Source organism: Pelodiscus sinensis, chromosome 5 (genome assembly GCF_052426305.1).
Source record: "Pelodiscus sinensis isolate ZL-2025 chromosome 5, ASM5242630v1, whole genome shotgun sequence".
In the NCBI taxonomy this organism is placed as follows: Eukaryota; Metazoa; Chordata; order Testudines; family Trionychidae; genus Pelodiscus; species Pelodiscus sinensis.
In genome coordinates, this window is record NC_143056.1 from 117,721,114 (window position 1) to 117,745,047 (window position 23,934).

At 51.3% G+C, this 23,934-nt stretch overlaps 1 protein-coding gene across 1 annotated transcript in view; it reads left to right on the plus strand.

The window, feature by feature from the left end:
* CTSD (cathepsin D) overlaps nucleotides 1-23,486 on the plus strand; it is a 39,333-nt gene extending 15,847 nt beyond the window's left edge. Inside the window, exons 3-9 of the mRNA XM_006134928.4 lie at nucleotides 2,588-2,711; nucleotides 6,239-6,357; nucleotides 12,616-12,815; nucleotides 15,471-15,593; nucleotides 16,469-16,613; nucleotides 18,215-18,313; nucleotides 20,218-23,486. Coding sequence (XP_006134990.1) covers nucleotides 2,588-2,711; nucleotides 6,239-6,357; nucleotides 12,616-12,815; nucleotides 15,471-15,593; nucleotides 16,469-16,613; nucleotides 18,215-18,313; nucleotides 20,218-20,379 — 972 coding nt within the window. The 3' untranslated portion in view covers nucleotides 20,380-23,486. The remainder of the gene's footprint in view (nucleotides 1-2,587; nucleotides 2,712-6,238; nucleotides 6,358-12,615; nucleotides 12,816-15,470; nucleotides 15,594-16,468; nucleotides 16,614-18,214; nucleotides 18,314-20,217) is intronic.
* The last annotated feature ends 448 nt before the right edge of the window (nucleotides 23,487-23,934 follow it).

Sequence of the window (23,934 nt, forward strand, 5' to 3'; positions counted from 1 at the left end):
TCTTACAAGTGTTGTCCAGTGTTGGCAGGACTGGATCTGACCTGATTCTTGGAATGGCACCAATGCAAATGGGCACTGCAGTGGTGCCAAGTCACTCTGTTGCAGCTTGGCAGAGCAGAGGCACCAGAGCTGGCTATCCACAGCCTCTGCCAGCTCTGCATCCCTGCATGCTTGGTTCACATAGGGGAGGTTGTCTGCACTGTCATACAGGTTAGAAACTTACTTCAAAAGAGCCAAAACTTGGCCTTAACCTAGGAAATCTACCACAGGGACATGCAAGTGTAATGCAGCCCTGCATATGGGGGTTAGAACAAAAGTTCAGGGAGATGGATGCCCACGGCGCTTTTTGGGGGGCAGCACATTTTTGTGGCACTGATGCTGTGTTTTAAATGTTCTAAAATGTAAATGTGTATTTTAAAATGAGTGAGACTGAGCAGGTAAGAAACCAGCAGGATGCCAGGCTTTTCTGGGCAGGCTAAAACCTCCACTGAGGTGTGCCTCCATCTGTCGGATGAATTGATCTGTGCGGTTTTGCTCTGCTTGGGAGGAGCTGAGTGGGGACAGCCCCATATCCATTCACAGGCACCCAGCAGAGCACCAAAGGCAGAGGCTTCACATACTGACTTAGAAGGACCTGCTCTATTTCATGCATAGTTTTCCTGATGTTATTACCTGCTAAGACAGGGATGGGGAATCTCAGGCTTGCGGGCCAGATGCAGCCCCCACCTTGCCTGGATCAGGCCCCTGAGGCTCAGCGCCCCCCTCTCCTTCCCCCCCAACATTGGGGAGCCTGTGTTGGTGCTCTAGCCCCCCACTGCAGGGCTGGAAAGCACAAACTTGACTAGCTTGGGTCCCCACATTCCCCTTGCACGCCAGAGCTTAGGGGGAGTGCCATTCTCCTTAGTCGGGGGCCACGTCGCAGCCCCACCCCAAAAAAGGTCCCCACCCCTGTAGTAAGAGCTGACTGCAGATGCTCAGCAGATGAGACAGACACTTTAAGAAGCGGAAAAATATAACTGGAAGTTGCCTCACTCAGTGAAATGTTAACGTCCAGGTGTGGGCTGATGAGTTTCCTTCTGTTTGTGTTGTGGTAGCTCTTAGAAGCCTTGACCCTATTGTGCTAGGTGCTGGGCAAACACCTAGTGAGAAACAGACAGGCGAAGGGAATATTGCCACTGTTTCAAAAGGGGAGAATGGAAGTACCAAGAGATTAAGTGACTTGGCTAAGGTCATGCAGGAACCCTGTAGCAGAACTGGGAACAGAGCCCAGAACTTATGACTGGTACTACAGAGCAGAGATTCTCCAACTTTATTGCACTGCAATCTTCTTCTGATGATACAACTTACTACATGAGCCTCGGAGAGGGGACCAATGCCTGAGCCTGCCCAAACCCCACCACCTCAGGATGGGGAAGCTAAAACTCCAGGGCATCAGGAGTTATCATGCCTTACTGGCATGCTTGCTGGGGTAACCGGTTAACCAGTATGTGGACTGGCTGGAGCAGCTGCCCTCCCCCCATGCAGTGTGATGAGCCTTGGGCCTACCATACGGCCGGGAGGGCAGGTGGTTAAACATGTGGTTTAACTGGTTAACCTTTTAAATGGGCTTTTATATCCCTGCTATCCGGCGCTGAAGCCCTTGGGCTTTGGCCCTCGGCTCCAACAAGTCTAAACCGACCCAAGTGATCCCACAGGCCCCCAAATTTACGGCCCACTTTGGAGTCCCAACCCATGACTTGAGAACCACTGCAGTAGAATATCCTCACAGGCCCGGCCCTCCTTCCAGCACTCTGTCGCTGTGTGGCCTGAGGAGAGGAGAGAGGGAGACTCCTGCCCAGCATGCAACATTGTGACGTATTTGGGTGCTACTGTATCTATTGGAGACTCTGCTGTTCCTTGCAGTGACTCTTGCTGGGTGAGGCTCAATTTTCATAGGCCTGAAATCAGTGGGAGTTAGGCTCTTTGGAACTTACTGCAGTTCCTCCCTAAATTCCTCCCGGGAGAGGCTGGGGTTGGAGAAGCTCTGAGTTCCCCACACATAGTAGCTAATATGCTCAACGCTCCCCTACAAGTGACCCCTGCTGGAAGAGGCTGGTACTGGAGTGATTATGAGTTCACTCCCGCCAGCACTTGTCCACTCCAGTGTTCCTCAACCAGGGCTCTGGTGCCCCTTGGGAGGGGGGGGGGGGGGGACCATGCACAAGTTTCAGGGATTCCGCCAAGTGTGGCTGGCATTAGACTCATTGGGGCTCCATGCTCCACAGCCTGGTGCTTAAGCCAAACCCTGCGCAACTTAGCTTTGCCCTGCTTGCCCCCCCCCCCCCTTAATGCCAGCCCTGGCTCTTGTATGCAGAAAACCAGTTGTGGTGGCCCCTTTTCCTTTCTGGGACCACCACACCATTTCGCGCTCCTACTTGGGTTGCACTCTTGTACCTACTGCAAGGTTGTGTATGCATCAGCACTACAGGGTTATCCTATTTGATGACGTTTTGAGCGAGAGCCCATGGCAATGACCTGCTTATCACCAGAAACTTGTACCTATATTAAAATGCCTCTTCTCTCCCCTCCCTTCTCTCTCCTCCCTCAGGCGCAGTACTACGGCGAGATTGGCATTGGGACCCCACCGCAAAAGTTCACCGTGGTCTTTGACACTGGCTCATCCAACCTCTGGGTGCCCTCTGTTCATTGCCACCTCCTGGACATCGCATGCTGTAAGTGGTTTTTGTGCTGCAGAGCTGCCTGGCATCCGGACCTCCAGCAGTCCTTGAGTTTCCTCACCTATCCAGGCTAGGCCCCAAAGAGGGACTGAAGGTCCAACCATGCCAGGGAGAATCTGAAAATCCCTGGCTTGCAGAAAGCAACCAGAAGCCTCCAAACATGTCTGTCCTGCAGACTTCTTGGCCTGGGGTGGGGCGGGGCAAGGAAATGATCCGGGTGATGCACAGAATGCTTTAATGCTCTTGCTTGCTTGCCAGGTTGCAGAATGGCTCCTCCAGCTTAGGCAGATGCAGCGTGGCTAAGCTAGACACAAATAGCTCTGGGACTGCAGAGATGTTGCCTGTCTTTGGTACCTGCGGCCACTAGGTCCTCAAAAGAAGAGACCCCTTTCCCCTTCCCTTAATTTTGTCCTGCTCCACGGGCCTGGAGAGTGCAGGGGTTTTCTTGTTGATATTTTGCTCTTTTCAGACTCACCAGCGCAAGCTCTTTTTCATATCCTGTGATGAGTTTCACACCGTTAGTGGAGCACAGGGCTGATATCTGGGCGCTGGCACCCCCTTTGAACAAAGGAGCAGGAAATAGGAAAGTCTAGGCAGATGGCCAATCTAAAATGGAGAAGTGGTATTGGTGGTCGGGAGTGAGTGAAATAGAAAGTAGCAATAATGCCTAACTCTTGCCTCAGTCTTCTTCTGTAGATCTCAAACCCTTTACAGAGGAGGTGTCAGTATCTTTATCTCCATTTTGTGTGACACAGAAGGCAAAGCACCTTTGCCCATGGTCACCAGCAAAACCAGGATTAGTACCCATGGGTCCTGGGTCCTGGTCTAGTGTGCTGATGAGTTGCTGACCCTTCCTTCTCCCATATCTCCCCTAGCTCTGTCCTCTTCATTTCATTCCCCCTCTCTGGCTCCTCTACACACTAATTCTTTTTTGAATGACCTTGACTGGGTAATGAGCCATTCCATGTCCCCAGATTATAGCTGTGTTGTCCTATTGCTTAGTGCTGTCAAAAAAGCCTATCTTGCTAGATCCGATACGGACTGTCCTAGTTTCTAGTTTATTACGGCATAGACTGTGCATGCACATGTTTATGGATCCATAATTAATAACTGCTTTTAGAAGAATGTTGTGGCTTAAAACAAAGGCTTATAAATTACAAGGTTTTCACCCTGGGATGTTCCAGTATAATAAATCCACAAAGAAGGTGTCAAACCCAACTGTGGTAAAATGCCTTTTAAAAGCCACCAAATGTGCTACTTAAGCAAAATGGAGCCAGCAAGTACACAAACATGAAAGGTGACCTGCAAAGTGGGGTGGGGTGGTGTATTGGACTTGTGCCTTTTATGATGTATTGTGGTTGGCAGGAGGATATTTTTAAGTGGGTTTGTTTCCCACTTGTTTTTCTATATTGGAGATTTGGGTCTCATCTAGGCTGGAGACTCTGACTCAGGACTGGTCTATCTTGGAGACTTTGCACAGCTAGAAAACTAGGGAAACAGTGCCAACACAAAAGCCAAGGATAAGAGAGCCAAGCATTGGAGAGGGAAAGATTTTTAGCCTGTATATGTAGCTCTGTGGTCCTGATTCTCAATGTGCATCTTACCCAGCTCATTTCACTCCCATGCAAAGCAAATGTAAAATGCCCCCAAACTGGAATTGTTTGCACAGACATAAGTGATTATATACAAGGTGCTAGGCAGTGATCCTGTCTTTTTGGCTTGTTTTGTCTTTTGACCTATTTAACTCCAGGAATGAATAGATATTTGGGAACAAAGATGTTGCTACTAACTTCTTGTCTCTGGGATTTTAATTTAAAAAAATTCATATCTGCTGAAACCTCCATTTAGGTCCTTGAGCAAAACAGGAGAAGAAATAAAATCCCGGGTCTTCCTACGGCAGTGGTCACCAACCAGTAGATTAGGCTCTACTGGTAGATCTTGGAGCCTCTGACAGGTGATCCTGACTGGCTTGGTCAAAAGGCTATCAAGTGTCAGCACTTCAGCTGTCTGTTCTCCCACTGCTGCTCATCTCCTGCCCTTTGCCTGGGAGCTGTTCCCTTAGGAGCCTCCTGCTTTCTCTGTAGGGCAGGGGAGGCAGAGGACGGGGGTTGATATCAAGGTTCCCCCCCTCCCACTTTCTCACCAGAGCAGAGGGGGCACAACAAGACTTGGGATGGAGTTTGGCTGCTTTTGGGAGTGGTGCAGGGCCAGGGCAGGGATGAGCCTGCCTTAGCCCCAGTGCACCACCACCCAGGAGCCACCTGAGGTAAGGTGTGCCCCACTGGAGCCCACATCCCATACTCCTACCCCAGTCATGAACCCCCTCTTGCACCCCAAGCTCCTGTCTTAGCCCCTGCATCCAAATGCCCTTCCAGAGCCTGCACCTAGAACCACCTCCTACATCCTAGCTGCCTGCCCCGAGCTCATCTCCGAGCCCCTCTCACACTCCAAATCCCTTAATCCAAGACTAAAGCCTGCACCCCAACCCTCTGCCCCAGATGGTGAAAGTGAGGGAGGAAGGATCGAGTGAGCAGGGGTGGTTCCTCAGAAAAGGCACACAAAGGAGGTGGGGCAACAGTATTTGGGTTTGAGGTAGCTCTTGGATTGCACTTAAATTCAAAAAGTGATCTTGTGCTTAAAAAGGTTGGAGACCGCTGTCCTAAGGTATAGAACAAATAGGTCTGGGGGAAGACTCTCTTCTTTCTTACCATCCCCCCCTTTCTCTGCCTTTTTTTTTTTTTTTTTCATTTTATTTTTAAACTAAAGCTTTCCAGGTGAAGAAGCAAAAGAGGCAGAAAACCATTTTTTTTTTAAAAGATCTTCTCCAGATCACCTTTAAGAAAGAGAAACTATGATCTCAATGAGTGAATATAAAATGTTTGTGTTAATACCTCTATATACTTAAATTCACCCATATCCTCCATAGCACAAAGCATCTTCCTCTTGGGGGCAGTTACGGTGATTTGAGCATCACTTGGGTGGTTTCTAATGTCCCCTGACACCTCAGCCATGTGTAGTCTAGTCTCTAAATCCTGTGGCCAAATCCTATTGAAGTGCTACATTGGATCTCATAATTGAATTCCTTGCCTGTCAGAGATGCTTTGTAAGGCATTCCAGATTTGGCATATGTAAGAATCAGGGCTCTGCTTAGCCTCTCCTTCAACATGCATGGACTTCTAAGAGTAGGGCAGACTAAGTTATGAGCGTTGGGTCATGAGTCTGGAAGTCCTCACTTTCTTGATCTGTGTTCCACTGCTGACTTTCGTGTAACCTTTACTTCTCTGCTTCTCCACTACCTCCCCCGGTGTAAAATGGGATGATAATCCCCTATTGCACCTTGCAGTTGGATTGTGAAACTTCATTATTAGGCCTTCCTGATATCTATCTATCCTCAACGTTTTGAGATTTTGCTTAGTTAATTGGCTAATGCCTGACCAGCATTTTAAACAAACAACACACTATAAATTGCTGAGCAGTGTTAATATTGCATGTACCTCCTCTGTGCCTATTCCTTGCTGCAGTGATACATCACAAATACAACTCAGACAAATCCAGTACGTACCAGAAGAATGGCACCGATTTCGCCATCCATTATGGAACCGGGAGCCTATCAGGATTCCTCAGCCAGGATACTGTGGCGGTTAGTAATTATTTTACTTCTCTTCTGCAACCCATGTGAGCTCTTGTTGAGCTGGGAACTGAGGTGTTTACCTTTGATTTCCCTGGCACTTTGTAATACCTAATGCGTCTATCAGCTCTCAAAGCATTTTACAGAGGAGGTCAGTGTTGGAAGGGGGAAACTGAGGCACAGGGAGGGGTCATCCAGCAGGCCAATGGTAGTTAGGAATAAAACCAACCCTGGTCTCCTGACTCCCAGTCCAGTTTTCTAGACCCTAGGAAAGACTGGTCCCATTGCTGCTTAAAGATAAGCACATACGTAAGTGCTTTGCTGAGTCAGAGCCTTTGTTGGAGATTCAATCCAGCTCCCCCAGGGACTCATGTCCACAGTGCATTTGGCAGCTCTTATTAGCAAGGTTAAAGCACTGAGAGAGAATGGAGATTAAACTCCACTACCGCTACAGGTGGCTCCATCATATCAGGGTCAGGGCTAAGCTTGTACTGCTATCGCCTGAACAGCACTGATCCTGACCCTTGGTAGAAACTCTGGGGAGGTGTGCCTGACATACAGCTTAAAGGGATCTGATGCCCAGGAAGTGCATCCATCCTCTGAAAATCAGGCTCTTTTAGAGTGTGTCAAGTTAGGCACCTAGAACAATAAGATCTGGAAATTGCTCTTCACTCTTCAATGGGCTCCGGGCTTTTAACAGCACAGCTGTGACGGAGAGTGAAAGTCCTGTGGAAAATCATTGGGACTTGGGCTTCCAAATTATGGGAGCCCACAGGTGTTTCTTCTAAGCTGTGCGGCAGCCCCACCTAGTCAGAGGTCCAGGGCTCTGAGCAGGAAGCTGGCTGACTGGGCAGGGCTGATGAATCACCTGTCAAGCTGTGCTGCTGCTCAGCTTAGAGCAGTGGTTCCCAAACTTTTCCGCACCACACCTCTTTTCAGCACCACACCCCTGCTGCCCAAAAAATAGCAGCAAAACTTAGTGGGGAGGGGGAAAGGAACTGACCAGGGCAGCAAAACTTGATTGGGGGGGTTGCCTTAGGGGGCCCCCCTGGAATTTCTTCACGCCCCCCAGTTTGGGAACCCATGACTTAGAGGGAACACTGCAGCCCACATCCTCAAAGGTGTTAAAATCAATGCAAGTTATGCACTTGTAGACCACAGAGTATCTGGACTTTAGTCCTTAGTGCTGGCTTGAGAGACCTAAACTTGCATAGTAGCCCAGATCTATCTGAACCCTGTTTTAAGTATGCCCAGAAATCCATTGGGGGCTTTCTCTGTGACTGTCCCAGTTGAAAAGCGTTGGCTAATGAAGTCTGCTGGTGTCCCAAGAAAGGGATCCCTCCCTCCCTCACTGAGCACAAGAACAATCTGAATCGAATTTCCCATCTAGCTTGGAATAGACTCTGACTCCCCGCTGCCCGAGTATTTTCTAGATGAGTGCAGAAATACTTGACTTGCAGCGGGGATATCCCCATAAGTGACAGAGAAGACCCTGGGTTCTGATGCAGAATAAATCCCAAGTCAATGACCAGACGCGCATTGAGTTCAGATGAAGCCCATTAGTGAGGTTTTCCCCCTTCTCAGAATCATTGTCAGGATGGTCTAGACAGGCGAGCAGATTTGCCACCCCACCATGAACCAGCTTAGACCTCTACTAGCTTTAGATCTTTCCTCTCCCCGTTCCCATCCCCAAGTAGTTCACTGATCTTGGGAGACTTGCAGAGCCCAATACTATCCTTGCACCTCCATTCTGGCTTTCTGTCCCGGCCTGCCATACATCCCTGGCATTGCAACATTAAACTCTAGGGAGCGAGCGGGACCCTAGTCCTGAGGTGAGCAATCACCAGCCTGTGGACCGGATGCAGTTCATCAAGGTTAGCCCCTGCTGGGCTGCCACTGTTTGCTGTACATGCAGGGGTGCAGGTAAATTAATCATTGGCCATGGGCCCCTGTTCCTGGCCCGTGTGAAGTGGTGTCTTGGTCTGTGCCACTTCCTGCAGCTCCTATTGGTCGGGAACGGTGATCCGTGACCAATGGGAGCTGTGATCGCCCATACCTGCAGAGGTGCAGGTAAATAAAATGGCAGCGGCCCAACCAGCGGCTGACCCTAGCAAACCGCCTCTGTCTTATTGCCCAGCCTTGCCCTAGTCATTCTGTTGCAACCTTGCAGCTTCTAGGATACACTCAAACCCCATTTGGCAACTGCAATAATCCCTGGATGAAGTCATTTTGCACTCAGCCATAAATGCACCGCTTCTGTTAGGTTACAGAAATGTCTGGAGCCAGTAGAGATGTTTGCTGTCTGCACTGGGTTGTCGGCGGCTGCTAGTGGGATTAGAGGACTGCAGGGAGAGAACAGCGGGGGCAGCTGAGGGCAGGTGACTGGCGAGATGAAGAGGCAATTTGAAAGGAGCTGCTCCAGTGATGGAGTGGGGCGGTGATCCAAAGCAGCAGGCTTTATGGGATTGTGCTGGTAGGTTCCAATGCTCTCCGATTTAATGGAGGGAACAAAATGAGTCAGAAGGAAAATTATAGCTTTTTTTTTTTTTTAATTATCACTATAATGCCTTCTTTTTAATTAGTTTGTTCCTGAGCCTGCCTGCCTGAGGGAGAAAAGGGCTCTCTGCAGCCTGTGTGTAGAAGTGATCAAAGTAAACTTCCATGAGGAGCCGAGTTTGAGAGCCAGGGGCGCACTGCAGCGGGCTCTTGGTGCTCTCGGAGGTGGGGCGCGAAATGCTGGGAACCTAAGTAGCTCCCTGTACTGGGCCTGGTTCTGCATTCATTGCACACCAGGACCTCCTATGGAAGTCAGAGAGGCTTGGATGCACACGAGATGCCCAGCAGGGCCGCTGCCAGTGTCTGAGCCCCGGCCATAGGCGGGCGGCTCAGCAGAGCTCCGTCCAAGTCAGTTTGCCAGGCTGTGGATCTGGTGTGGTGTGTCTTTCCCTGCCCTGCTTGCCCCCAACCCCTGCCCTTAAACAGGAGTTCTGGGCATCTAGCACTTTTATGGAACACCCCAGAGACACATTCCAGGAGAGGGAATAGTCACAGAAGTGTAGGGTGGGTGGGGACTTCCAGCCACACACTAAGGCAGGACCAACCAAGACCACCCTCAAGAAGTTTGTCCAAGCTGGTCTGAAAAGCTGCCGAGGAGGATTCCGCAGCTTTCCTGGGATGCCTGTTCCCGTGCTCTGGCAGTTAGCTTTCCACATCCAGGTACTTCCTGCTGGTGATGCGACTCTCACTCCAAGTAACCTTGGAGCAGGGACACCCCTGCCTCCCATAGTGCTAGTGATTCCGAGTTCTGCCATGGGGGCTCTAGTGTCCCAGGGAGCTTAGGGGGTGCTTCACAAGTACAGGACAGAAAGCCCAGCACTCCCACATCTATGCTGACAGCCCTGCACAGTGAGGGCCTCAGCCACGCAGTGGATCTGGTATGGAAGGTAGCAGGGAGAATTCAAGGCCAGATGCTCAGCTGGGATCAGTCGGCCCTACTCCACTGAAGTCACTGGCGCTCCCCTTCCCTGCTCCGGTTGAGGATTTGGCCGTCCGCCTCCTTGCCCCTTCCAGTTTTTGGTCTTTCTGCTGAGGCTGCTAACGAGGGTGCCAATTGCCGGATGTGATGCGTGACACCTCTCTGCAGGGAGCTGGAGCGAGGCCATCAAACCGCCATCAGCTAGTAATGATTTTTGGTCATTATGGACCTGGCTGGGCGCCAAACAAGTGACTTGGAGAGGGGAAGTTCTGTAAGCCAACACCTTTGCTTTGCTAATGATGCTTTGATCCTGCAATGGCTGGCGCTTGCAGCTACCGTCGCGGGGGTGAGGCCACGTCATGCTCAAGGAGATAACTCAGGGCCATCTAGTTACTCGTGTACATAACTGTTTGGTCAGGGATGTCGCCAGGTAAATCGTGAAAGATACGGACTTGGCTTCAAGCGTTTGGGCTGTTCCTGAGCTGGCATAAATCAGCATCGTTCCCGCGTAGGGAGCTGGCCCTTCAGATAGCTTATTGCTGCTGTTTAAAAACTGAAGCAGTGCTGCAGTAATGCATCTGTCACTTCTGAAAATGCCTCCCCCTTCTCTGTGCATTGCCGGATGTGTCACTCGCGTCCTTTCTGCCCCACATCCTGCTCTCTGGCTTTTATCTGCTGTGAAGCAAATTGCACAGTGAAAGAAAAAAATGCTCCTAGTCCATTCAGATAAGAACGCTACAAAGTACGATGCTTGTACGCGTCCTTCGCAATGGCACAGTGAGTCACTATCAGACCCTAATGGGATTTGAGTCCTTTCCAAGGGATTATTTTCCGCTGTCAAGGCAGAGAGGCTGAGCTTTTCATTTCAGTCCCATACATCTCACTGTAATGCTGCCAATGAGCTAAGAGCCATCAAATGAAATTAATAAGTAGCAGGCCTAAAACAAAAGGAAGCATTTCTTCACACAACGCATTGTTAACCTGTGGAACCCCTTGCCAGAAGATGTTCTGAAGGCCAGGAATTTAAAGAAATAGATAAATTTATGGAGGTTAGGTCCATCAATGCCTATTAGCCAGAGTGGGCAGGAATGGTGTCCTTAGTCTCTGTTTGTCAGAAGCTGTGAATGCGTAACAGGTGACGAATCACTTGATTCCCTGTTGTGTTCATTCCCTCTGGAGCATCTGGCATTGGCCACTGTCAGAAGACAGGATACTGAGCTAGATGATTTCCTACTGCTTCACCCATCTAGCTGTGTGTCTGGCAAGATATCTGGCCTTGAGTTCACATCAGTCTGATTGCCATTTCACCCTTCCCACCATCCCAACCCATGCTTCAGTTCTCCCCTCAACCATGTGTCTGTTTTCCTGGGGCTTGTGGGAATCAGCATCCAAGATGTCTGCTGTCTTTGTTTGGGATCCTAATTTTAAGGGGCATCATTAGAGCTATAAATGACGATGGGGGAGCATTCCTTTCCCTGCGGGACATGCAGTCCAAATCCCAGCAGGCAGACAAACGTGTGGCGCAGACTAGCAGTGGGTAAGGAGGATGGATGCAGATTCTAGACAGGTAGATGGGGGGTTTGGTTTTGGAGAACAGACAGTAATGGGGAACGGAAGGTCCTTTGGGAGTAGGAGGCAACGTGGTGGCTGCTGAGAGGGGAGGGAGGAAAGGGTATGGCAAGGAGTAGCATGGGGAATGAAAGGGAGAGTGGCAGGTGGAGGTAGGATTCTGTGGGAGCTTTGAATACAATGCAGTAAGTGACCAGAAACCAGTGGAGGACTAAAAGATCAGAAGTGATGTGGTCGGCATGGGAGCACCCACTGGACGTGCCTCGATGTGGAAGAGCAGTGAGGCCATCAAGCCAGAGGAGATGGTTGTCAGAAGGGGCAGGGTTGGAGGAGGTGACTTCAGCTAAGGGATAGCCAGGAGAGGGCTGGCGGAAGCTCTGGGGCTGAGTACCTGGCCAGATGTGTGGGGGCAGAGAGCAGAGACAGGAAGGATAATGGTGGTGGGATGGGGCCTGAGAGCCAGCTGGAATTGGAGTTGGCCACACTAGCTGCCGCTCTAATCTCTTCACTAATGTGTGACTCTCCCAAAGCAGGGGAGCGGGGGGGGGGGGGGGGATAGGAGTGGCAGTCATTGTGGCAGGTTAGGAGATGTGTGGGAGGGGGACACCAGAAGAGGGGGAGCGCAAAGAGGACTGCATGCAGGGTCGTGTGGGGCAGAGAGGAAGCCACCAAAGCACATGCTGAGGGCATGAGGAGGCCAGGAAAGCACAGGGTCATGGAAGCACAGAGATGCAAGCCAGGGAGACAGTGGGATTCATTGTTACTATGACCTGTGTCATCACTGCGCCTGGCCTCCCAGGCCATGGACCAGAACCCCATTGTGCTAAGCACTAAATCCAGATTGAGAGGAGGGGTCAAAAGGGAGCAACTGGGTGGGGCACGGGGCAAGCCAAGAAAAAGGGCAGCTAGTCTGAGCCAGGGAAGGTAGCACAAGCATTTCCTGTCCCTAAATTCAGGAAGCACTAAGAGAGCCCAATGTCGGTCTGCCTGCACTAGATAAGTCACCTCTTCAATGGCCTGTACTTGCAGCATAGCCATCTGGCCTGAGACCCACCCATAGTGTCTCTCTCAAGCCAGAATTGAGAGGAAGGATCTATCTAGCCAGAACTGCATTGAGTCCACCCTCTCTTCCAGGGCCGTGCTTTCTCCCACCTTGGGACTCTAAGATTGGTTTCTTTTTAACCATATTGATGGATTTTTCTCTCTTCTTCCCCACTCCCCCACAGATTGGTGACTTGGTTGTCAAGGACCAGGTCTTTGGTGAAGCAACTAAGCAGCCTGGCATCACCTTCATCGCAGCCAAGTTTGACGGGATCATGGGCATGGCCTTCCCGAAGATCTCTGTGGACAAAGTCACACCCTTCTTTGATAATGTCATACTGCAGAAGCTGATAGAGAAGAACATCTTTTCCTTCTACCTCAACAGGTGACACAGTGGGGCTGTGGCAGTCATTCTTGAGACATCTGAAGTCTGGCTGTCTCCAAACTATGGGCCACCTCTTCTCTTCCCATTAGGGATGTAATAGTGTAGTGCAGCAGTGGGTATCCCGCGGCTCGTGAGCCGCAAAGAAAAAAAAATTGCGGCTCCTGACGGAACCGGGATGGAACCCAGAACTGCTCAGGTCAGCCACTCACATGGCCAGGCCACTGAGCCGCATACGTGCTCACAGCCTGTGCCGTTCCGCCCACGGCCCCCAGCGCACTGCGTCATATCCTGCACGTGCAGGCCAGGTTGCACACAGCGTCCCTGCCTGCATGTGCTAGCAGGCAGTGGCGAGGTCTCTGGGTGCAGCCGCGGCGGCTCCAGTGCCAGCGACAGCTACAGGACCTGGGCATAAGGTTAGTGGGGGAGGGCATTTGGGGTAAAGCAGGGGGAGATGCCTGGCTCTGGAGGAGGGGAGGGGAGAGGAAGGTGATTGGGTGGGGGGGTGTACGTGGCATCCCGAATACGTGTGGCAGTGGGAGCATCAGCTCTGGCTCCAGCACCCAAGTATAAGGTTGTGGGGGGTGGGGGATTGTGTTAGAACAGGGAGGGGAGGTGTCTGGCTCTGCAGGATGGGAGGAGAGGGGTATTGATTTGGGGGGGGGCGCATGGCATGCTGGCTGCTCAGCGCCCATGCTCCAGCACCTGGAGGGAGATGCGTGGCAGCTCTGCCTCCGGGACCCAAGAATTAGGTTAGAGCACAGGAAATGAGGGGGAATTGGGTTGGGGGGGCGGTGCCTGGCTCTGGGGAAGTGGACTGGGTTGGGGGGGGCACGCCTGGCTCTGGGGAAGGGGATGACGGGGATTGGGTTAGAGTTGGGGGTGGGGTGCTTGAAGGAAGGGGAAGGAAAGAGCAGCCAGTGTGCTTCCTGAGACCCGGGATCCCCAAGTACTGGCTCCAGCTGTCTCTGTCCCCTCCCCCTGTCCAGACCCCCCCCTCCCTCATGGGTACCCTGCCCCTGCACCCTATCCCCTACTCCCACCAGCACAGTTGGGGCCACATTAGGGAGGCTTGGAGGTTTTGGAGCGGTTGGGGGGTTTTTTGCATCTCACTTGTGTGGCCCCGAATGACTTTTTTCTATGGGTCAGTGACCCCTGACTCAAAACAGGTTCTCTGCCCCTCTCATAAATAAAGACAATGCTAAAACATTTTGTGTTTGACATATTTTATTTAAAAATGAAGCCTGGCCAACAAGCCCCCAATTGGGGCCAAGCCCCCATCTGGCTGCAGCATCATAACACTCCTGCACCCCCCAGACCCAAACCTGAGCCTGTCATACACTGGAACTCCCTGTCCTGAGTCTCTCACATTCCCAAACTCCTGCACCCCCACATCCCCTGTCTTCTGCCACAACACTCCTGCACCATCCACACACTGCAAATCTGTCCTGAGCCCATCACATTCCCAGCCTGCCTGCCCTGAGTCCCTCATGCATCCCAGCCCAAACTCCTGCAGCCATAAGCCTGCAGCTTGCTCAGCACCCCAGTCGCTCCCACCTGTGCAATGTGGATAGGGTCATGCCACTTTTCACACCCACTGTGCATAGGTGCAGTTAATAGTCATAGCACTGTAGTGCTGGAAGGGACCTCCAGAGGCCATCTAGTCTGTCCTCCTGCTCTGAGGCAGGGCCTAGGACACCAGATGGCTACCCAAGGTGCAGAGGAATGGGGCTTTGGATAGTGGATAGAGTTCTGCACTGTTTTATAGGTTGGCTGGAAGTCAAACCTGGGACTGGGAAGGAGTCATGGATTCCTTCTGGGTTCTTTCACATCAACCCTACCCATGTAACATTTGACAGGCATCCCTGGCGTGCCGTGCTGAGGGAGTCTAGGCCTGACTCTCCTCTCCCTTGCACCGGTGTCAGCTGGGAGTTCCTCCGCAGAGCTACACTGGTCTGAAGCCAGAGTGGGGGGAAGGAAGATTCAGGGGCTTTTTCCCTAAGAGGGAGAGTTAAATGTAGAGGGCCAGGAGAGGCTGTGGAGGGGGGGGGGGGGGAACAATACAGAGGGAGGACGGTAATCATGGCAGCAAGAGGCCCTGACGAGAAGATGTTGACTGGCTCCATCGCCACCTCTACAGACATGGGCACGGTGTTCCATGGACCCAGGAGAGATGAGATTCTTAGGCTTAAATATGTCTTGTTGGGGATTTCTGGCTTAGTTGTAAGTAAAAATCCCAGGGAACGACCATTCCTCACACCCGTTCGGCTGCAATCTCTGCGGTGAAATAAGTCCAAGTTGAGGAAACCCAGAGAATTGGGTTCTTTGGACTAGTGGCCATGATAGTCAGGCAGTGACCACGTACCATTTGATCAGCTGAATCCCTGCCCACAACAACATGTGTGGCTGTTCTAGAATGGCTCGGCCCTCCGCTAGCCTGGGCCGTACCAGAGTCCCTTACAGTGCCACTCTCCCCACAGCTTAAGCCACCGTGGTGGCAGCTTAATATTTGTATACCTTTCCAACATGGGTGGCCTGCTCTCTCTCCCTGGGGAATGAGCGCAAGGGGATCCCGCCTGAGATGAGCATGCTTGCGGAAGCAGCGTCTTCCTCCCGCCCACTTCAGTTGAATTGATTTTTCTGTCTCGTCTCTTTCAGGGACCCACAAGCTCAGCCCGGAGGAGAGCTGCTTCTGGGGGGCACTGACCCCAAGTATTATACCGGAAACTTAGAGTGGGTGAATGTCACACGCAAGGCATACTGGCAGGTCCACATGGATGAGTAAGTTCCACCTCCCTTTCTGTGTGCCTTTTCTCTGCCTCTTGCACTTGCCCATGCACATATCTGGACTGGACCCTCCTAAATCTCCTATCACACCCAACCAATTAGCCCCGGGAAGTGGAGGGCAGCAGAAGGCAATGGGATAAATTCTTCCCTCAGATGCATGAGCATAAGTTTCACTGAGACCCCGGACTTAAAGGTTTTATGGCAGTGCTGAGTATTGTGATGCTTAACCTCTGCAAAGGCCAAACCAGGCACTATCTCACCTGCCTAATGTAGTTCCTAGAAGTGGGAAATGTTCCATGACCCTTCTAACCCTTTGCCCTCCGTCATGGTACACTCTGCTGCGCAAACCACTGTGGAAATGGATTCAGATACCTGCTGGGGAAGTGCCAAAGGACATGCAGCTTTCAGTGTCCTCATCCTGGTAACTCCTGGTGGTAACAGGTGCAGCTAGCTGTGGGATACTAGGCAGCTAGCTGTGGGATACTAGGCAGCTAGCTGTGGGATACTAGGCAGCTAGCTGTGGGATACTAGGCAGAAGTTAAAAGTGTCTGGACACATGCTGCTATGGCCCTGCTCCAGCAAAGTCTATCTAACTTCAGATGCATGTGTGCACTCATTGAAAGTGGCAGGGCTAGCTACTTAAAGTTAAGCATTTGCTCAAGTGCTTGGTTGGATCAAGACCTAGGAATTTCCATCTATCCACATGTTCAGGGAGTTTTAACTCTTCATTCCCCTACACGGGCTTGCAGATTTCTTTTATACTGTTAAGGGGTCGGGTTTTTCCCTCTGTTTAAGTAACTGATTCACATTTGCAACCTGAATGCCAACAAAAGCCTTTTGTAAGCAGTCTGGGACACTTCTTCTCATAGAGTGGATGTTGCCAACAGCCTGACCCTGTGCAAAGGGGGCTGTGAAGCCATTGTGGACACGGGAACTTCACTTATTACTGGGCCAACGGAGGAGGTGAAGGCGCTGCAGGCTGCCATTGGGGCTAAACCACTCATCAAAGGACAGGTAAACCTGGGCAGAGAAACTTGGGGTTGTGACTTGGAAACTTGGGGAGGGCAGAATATTCCAGAATGCTGGGGCCCCCACCTTTTGCAATCTCTACACTGGCTTCCCCTCTTCAGAGGGGTCAACATCTGGCTTCTGCATGCTTTGCAGCTTTCGTATTTCCCTCCCTGCATCTCTGCCTGCCTTCCCCACACTGTGTGCTCTGCCCAAGGGTCTCTTGGCAGAGGCCTTTGTCTCCTGCTCTGGAAAGCCTCCTGATTAATATGACACAAGTTGTCCCCCCTACCGTCCCCCGGCTCATAGCTCCGGAAACCCAGTGGTAGCATTCTACCTGCATGTCGGTCTGTCCTGCACACTACTGCACATGCCTCTAGACTGCAAGCTCCTTCTGGGGTGGCAGGCAGATGCTAGTCTGCACAGGAGTGGGGTTGGGAGCACACTGGCTGCCAGCCCTGCCCCCAGGGACTATCACATAGACTTGTAACTGATCGTATTTTGTGCAGTTACATGACTGCTCAGTTAATCGCTATCTAGCATCCCTAGTTACAAGCCCTTGAGAGATCGCCCCAGTGGTGCAACGAAACCAACACTTCATCATTACGTCCCCCAGCAAGCCCCACTGACACAACTCGGTCTGTGGAGAGCAACTTTGGGCTAGCTGGCCCTGGGATTGAGGGACTTGAACCCCTGTATTTGTGCCCAGCCCCTGCTCTGCTCATCCGGTGGCTTGTGCTTTTATTCATGATAGTTCAGCAGCTCCTAGGGACCCCGTTGTACTAGGCCACTACATGGGCATCTGGTAAAATAGCCTGTTCCCCAGAGAGCTCTTGAGGGAGGGGTTTTCCGAGGCACCCACTGTAGCGGAGTTGGAGACGGGACAGACCAAGGGCGGGAGGGGAGCCAGGCAGAGTGGTGCAGTGACTTGCCTCAAGTCTCACAGCAGATCAGGGCAGAGCTGAGAATGAACCGAGGTCTCCAGATTCTCAGTCCAGGGTGCTTCTCCGCTCCTTCCCACACCACCGCACCTCTAAGCTAGTCTGCCCACTAGCTATCTGGATCTCTGTGCAGTGGCCTGTGCTGAGCTCTTCTGATGAGACAGGACCTGTGGCTCAGCTAGCAGCTCCTTAGGGCTTGAGGGTGCTAGTGACTGTAAGCTGCCTCCATTCCTTAATCCACAGAAGCATGGGGGGGGGAGTAAAGTTAGGTCTGGGGCAGGCAAGCCCCCCAACTCCACCCCCAGCCCCACCTCTTTTGCTCAGGCCCTGCCCCCCCCCCCCCCCCCAGCCTCACAATGCAGCGTGGCCCACAGTCTCTGCCTGCCTGGCCCTGTAGCATGGAGAGGGGGGGCGGAGCACAGCCCCCGCCTCTCCTCCCCAGAATGCCTACGGGGGTCAGAGTGTGGGTGGGGCCAAGCAGGCAGTTTTGCCTGGCATGCTCGCCACTTACACACAGAAGGCTGGGTTGCAGACTCACCTTGAGCATGGAAGGAGCAGTGTGGCATCTCCCATAGGGAACCCCCTTTCCTTACGCCTGCCAGCCAGAGTCTCTTCTGTGCCCACGAGGTCTTGCTCTTCAGTGTGCTGCTGCCATTTTCTTTCCAGTACGTGATCCCCTGCGATAAAGTGCCGTCCCTGCCTGTCGTCTCTCTCGTGCTCGGCGGGAAGCCCTACGCGCTCACCGGAGAACAGTACGTCTTCAAGGTGAGTCTGCAACCCAGCTTCCTCTCCTATGCTGGCTGGTCTCTCCTCGGTATAGGAGGCAGGGCCATGGTGGTGAAATCCTGGTCCCTCTGAAGCCAGGAGCAGGCTGGCTGACTGCAGTAGAGCAGGGGTTTCACCTCCATGCCCGTGTGAGCCCTGCCTCGATAGTGCCTGGTCACTGCTGCAAGGTTAGCTGCTTGCCAAGCCTGGCTCTGAGTCCTCCTCAGAGCCGCTTCTCTTCAAGACTCCAAAGCGTGAGCCCTACAGCAGGTTCAGCCCAGAGCTTGTTGCAGGGTCCGACTCGCCCCTCGCTTCCTCTGGGCTACATCAGCAGTTACCCTACAGAGAGTTTGACATTACCCACGCTGGTCTGAATTGGTTCCACGTGCTGCGGTTCCTGAGGGGACGCTTGCTTGCCCGTCTCGAGGAGAAGCAGGAGTCTGAAGAATTGGGGTGCGAGTTTCAGCTGCTGGGTCTATAGGGAGCAATGCAGACCTCCGCTGGCTTGCTCCAGTAGCAGGAGATGGCTGAGTAAATCCACATGCTCCTGCAGTGGAGGACACTAGGGAGGCAGCGGGGATGAGGTAGAAATGGACAGGACATTATGAGACTCTTTAAACACCTCATCTGCTATTGGAGTCCATCTACCACTAGGTTTGGAGAGCTCAAGGCTAGTGCTTGACATGATAAATATTGGTGGCTAGAAGACTTACCCAATGTTGCTCAGGTCCTTATCTTAAACATTTTCTTGATTTGAATACTTCCTCTGGGGTAGGGCTGGGGATGAGGGGTTCAGGATGCAGGCTGCCCTGGGGAGAGAGGCCTACCCCAGCTCTCTCTCTGCAGCAGCTTGGGGCCAGGTGAGAAGCACCTCTCCATAGCTGCTGTAGCTCCAACAGGCAGAGCCTGGGAGAGGGGTGCATGTTCCTCGACTGACATAGGTCCAGGTTCATCTGCTCCCTGTGCTCCTGAGGCAGAATGAGGAATGCAGCAAATTCTGCACTTCCCCTTGCTCCCTGACAAAGGGGACCAACCAGTGATGTTCCTGTATGGGACTGTCCCACCCGCCCTCCCTAAAGGGTACGTGGCGGGGTAGGAGGTTGGGGCAGTCCCAGACGAGAGGGGGGTACACCCCTGGGCAGCCCCTTTCATCTGCTTGGTGATTCGGTCTCTGTTCTGTATGGGTTATATGAGAAGTAATCCCATTCCAGGTACATCCCACTTTTCCTGGCACAAACAGATGCTGAGACTTCTTTTAAATTCTGATTAGGGATGTGAGCAGCTGAGTTTACTGCTCACTCCCCATGCACCCCTTGCTGCCTCTGTATCAGAAGCAGCAGGGGTGGGGAAGCAGGAGTTGGTACTTAAAAAGCTGGTTCCCTCTCCCCAGCACTCTAAGGTGCAACCTGCCTTCCCGCCGGGGGTGGGGGAAGGGGCCCTCGCCGCTGGTCCAGCAGCAGCCCCCGTCCACCGGAGGAAGAGGGAGGTCCCAGCGGTCTGGCCACGGGCTACTGGACCTGGCTCTTACTACATTTAAACTGCAGAGCCACAGCAGGGGTAGGTCCTGGTCCCGATGCGAGCCAGGATTGAGGAAGCCTACCAATCATGTAGTCGATAAAAATGTTGTTGGCTCTGCAATTAGCGGATTGCCTGCCTCTTACCATCCTTGGTTTTGATGAGAGGAAGCTTGGTGGTCCAAGCTCTTACCGTTTTTAGAAGTGTTCTTGAACAGGCAGACATGCAGACAAACTCTCTCAAATATATAGTTAGATTAATCACTGTTAATACCTCACGCCATGTAGAGTCAGTTCCACCAATCAGTGCCCTATGTGAGAGCATGTGGGAGGCTGGGGGAAGGGATGAGAGACTTGTCCTTCTACTGACCTTCTCTCTCTTTCCTGTAGATTACTGTCCAGGGACAGACCATCTGCATGAGTGGCTTTTCAGCCCTGGACATCCCACCTCCTGGGGGCCCGCTGTGGATCCTGGGAGATGTGTTCATTGGCCCCTACTACACTGTGTTTGACCGTGATAATGACTCTGTTGGCTTTGCCAAGTGTGTCTGAGTGCCTTCCCCATTGCACCTGCCACACACACACACACACACATACATACACTATAGAGAGTGAGTACCAGGGTTAGAAAGCATATGAAATGAATTAAATTTGAAATATTTAAAAGGAAAAAAATAATTTGCCCTCGTAATAACCCTTCTTTGAGTAAGTGATAATCAGAGAGCTCTAGCTGATCACTCAATCTAGAGTAGCCCCTGCCTTGTTAGATCTTCCAGTTCTATTTTATAGATGAGCTATTGAAGCTGCACAATGCCCACTCATGTCTCCAAGCGCCAGCCTCACAAATGGGGGAGCCAGCTTATGAGATCCATGTGGTGACACCACTCCTCCTGCAGAGAACCCACATTGGGAACGGATGCTCTGTTGTATTGGGTGGGTGAGAGGAGGATTATATGTAGATGCAGAAAACTTTCCCCTTCCTCTTCTCTAACCAGTGACAGGGAAAGGGAGCTGAGTTTTTCTTATGGCTGATGGGAGTCCCGTGAAGAACAGCAGCAATCGCTTAGTGGCTCTTCATAAGCTTGTGCTGCTTTAATGTGTTTCCTTGTGAAACCGATTGATTTTTTTTTTTCTTTTTCGCTTGTGGAGCTGAGGAGGGTGCCAGGGAGATGACTGCATGAGCCAGCCCTTAAAATGCACAAGGGGAAGGTTTAGAATCCAAACACCATGAGCTGTGTTTCCTGTGGCGTGGCAGCACAGAGGAAATGTGGCATGGTGTCATCCCTGCCCGGTAAGACACTTCGGCAGGGGTGGTTACAATAGGGGCTCCAGCCAGTAGAATCCTCAGGGAGCAGAAATTGGAAGGGGACCATGGGAGGGTTTGATAGTGGTGTTTGAGTTCATATCTGCAACGGCCCGTCTTTATGCGTAGGGCTGAGCAAATCAGTTCAGATGAAAGAAGACCCAAACTTTTCTTGAGGTTTGAAATAGTTTGGTTGGATGGGGGTCTTTTCTTCCTTAATTTTTCCCAAACCTCAGGCCTCGCTGACTCTGTCCAGAGCTGTTATCTGGCAGGTAACATTTGTGAAAGCATTAAAGCGCTTGTGAAAGCATTTAAAGTTACCTAGAAGCCTTAGGTCCTGTAGACAGTCAATGGGGATTAGGTGCTTTTAAGTCACTTAAATGCTTTTGAAAATTGTCCTGGTGGTATTTTTGATCTGATCAAACGAGACTGTTCACTCTCCTGAGAGATGCTTACAAGACTTCCAGAGCAGAGGTTTGGGGAAGCATCCAGATGTTTCTCTTTACCAAAACTCTAAACATTTGGAAGCCAGCTCAGCTGTACTCTACACTCCCTATTCAGAACTGCAGCTTGCTTTTCCTTTAAAAAGCCATGTAGCAGCCATTGTAAACGTACACTGGGCAACAGAGAGAGAGGCACGTTGCCCTGTCTGGAGAGCTTATGAAGGTCATGCGCACAGACCCACACTCTCCCAGGAGTCAGGAATTGTGGATGCAAAGCTGTTCTCCCAGCTGGGCCCTTAGACAAAACAAATGAAGGGTAGTGGTTGGGGAAGGGACGGCCAGTGGGGATTGGTGGACAGAAGGAAGTTAAAATTGGGTTTTGAGGAAGCAGGGGGGGAAGTGAGCTTAGCAGGGTTATTCAAGGCTTTGATCCAAACCCCACTGGGGTGAGCAGAGAGACTCCTATTGGCTTTAGTGGGCTTTGGCTTGGCCCCTAAGTGTCTAATCCAGCATGAGCCATGGTACAAAGTGGAGAGTAGAAAAGGGGTTAGAGATCCAGAACCTCCCCTCTTGTGAACCAGTGCAACACTAAGGGTAGCAGTAACGTGAGGGGAAGGGGAGAAACGTACAGTAACATGAAATCCTGTCCTCATTGAATCAATGGGCATTTTGACACTGACTTTAAGGGAGCCAGGCTTCCCCCTGGGGAGCAGCTGTCAGTGAGTGCAGTCCTATGCCTGGGGGCATAATGGAGGCTAATCACACTAGGAGACATGCGCTCTTTTCCCCCAGGTCCTAGCCAACCTTGAGCCTGCTGTCTGGGGAGAGAAAGGGGCTGCCAGTTCAGCAAGGGCCGTTCAGGGGAAAGATCTAAACTGAGTCACGTCACGTCAGCCTGCTGAGCGTCGCCCTTTTCAAGTCCATTGCACCTGTTAGGAATTGGCAGTGTTTGGCTCAGACTTTAATAACTGCCTCTGCTGCTCAGACTGGGCCGGGTGTTGTTTGTGTGTACTTAATGCTTGCAATCATTACTCTTCCTCAGACACCTGGAAGGGGCTGCCTGAGGCAGCTGTGACTGGTGTGAATGTAGTAGCTCTAATATATGTCTCTGGCTGCACAGCCCCAGGAGTGATGAATATGCTCTTCCTCCTATTGCCTGCTGTTTGTTTACACTCTTCAGCTGCAGCCTCAGATTAGAACCTGAAGGCATCTGCTACAGCCTAACTAGGAAACAATAGCCTGTTCCTAAAAACCATCAAACACAAAGACTCAGCTGTCCTCCAGAGAGTCCTGTTTGCAAATTGATCAAGTGCCCAGAGCTCTTTAAAGTGTTGCTAAATCCTATCTCAGCTGAAGAATTTATCTCATAGGTTGACTTAAAGAACTTTTCTCAGATGCCTGTTAATTAGATTGGGTGGAAGATGGTAACTCTCTAGCAGGGAATTGACCAAGGTCAAATTGGATTAAGGATCGATTTGTTAACCCCTTCAAATCAGGCACAGTGCATTATAAGAAGGCACCATTGTACAGACATTGCTGTTGAACATATAATGCCTTATATTGTACATGCTGTAGAATGTCAACTGTATGTTAACACTGAGCTAATTTCTGTATCAGACATGCAGGATGTTTACACCTGCGGGAAGAGTTTGATCCATGGTGATGCCCTAAATTAAAAGATGCACCTTAAGGCAGGCTGGGGACGCAGTTTATTTAATGCAACACATTTGCAGTGCAAAGATCATGGAGCTTCTGAAATCAGTCTCTTCCCTTTTCTTTTATTTGTGTTTTTCAAAGAGAGCTTGAACTGCTGCTTGACTGTTTTTCTTTTTTGAGCAATCTCATTTGCTGTCAAAACTCTTGTCTCGTTTATTATAGAAAATTGAAATGAAAATGTATTTTTCCCCCCTTTACCGTGTGCCTGTTTTCTTTTTAGTGGTTTGGAATTGCCAAGCTACTGAGCAAACTGGCTTCTAAGAGGCTAGGGGACAGTACCTAGAAGAGTAGAGGACCCTGTGAACTTAGAGTGCTGATGGGCCTGGTCCAAAGCCCCCTTCTCTCCCCCAGGCCAGTAGTAGCGCTGAGAATAAAACACCCATCATCTACTTCTTGAGCCTCTTGGCCATAAGACAGTGAAAAGGAGAGCAATACCCAGCCACGCCCACTGTGTGGTTCTCCGAAAGGCGCCCAAAAATATTACATGGACTCTACACAATGAAGGAGCCACCTACCATAAGACCACTGCATCGTGATCCATTGTAACAGCGTTAGGACTTCTTCGTGCTGGAGATATGACATAAAGCAGACCTCTTCCACCTGCCTAGGACCAAAGATCAGAGCCTGAGTTTATAATCCTGGTTT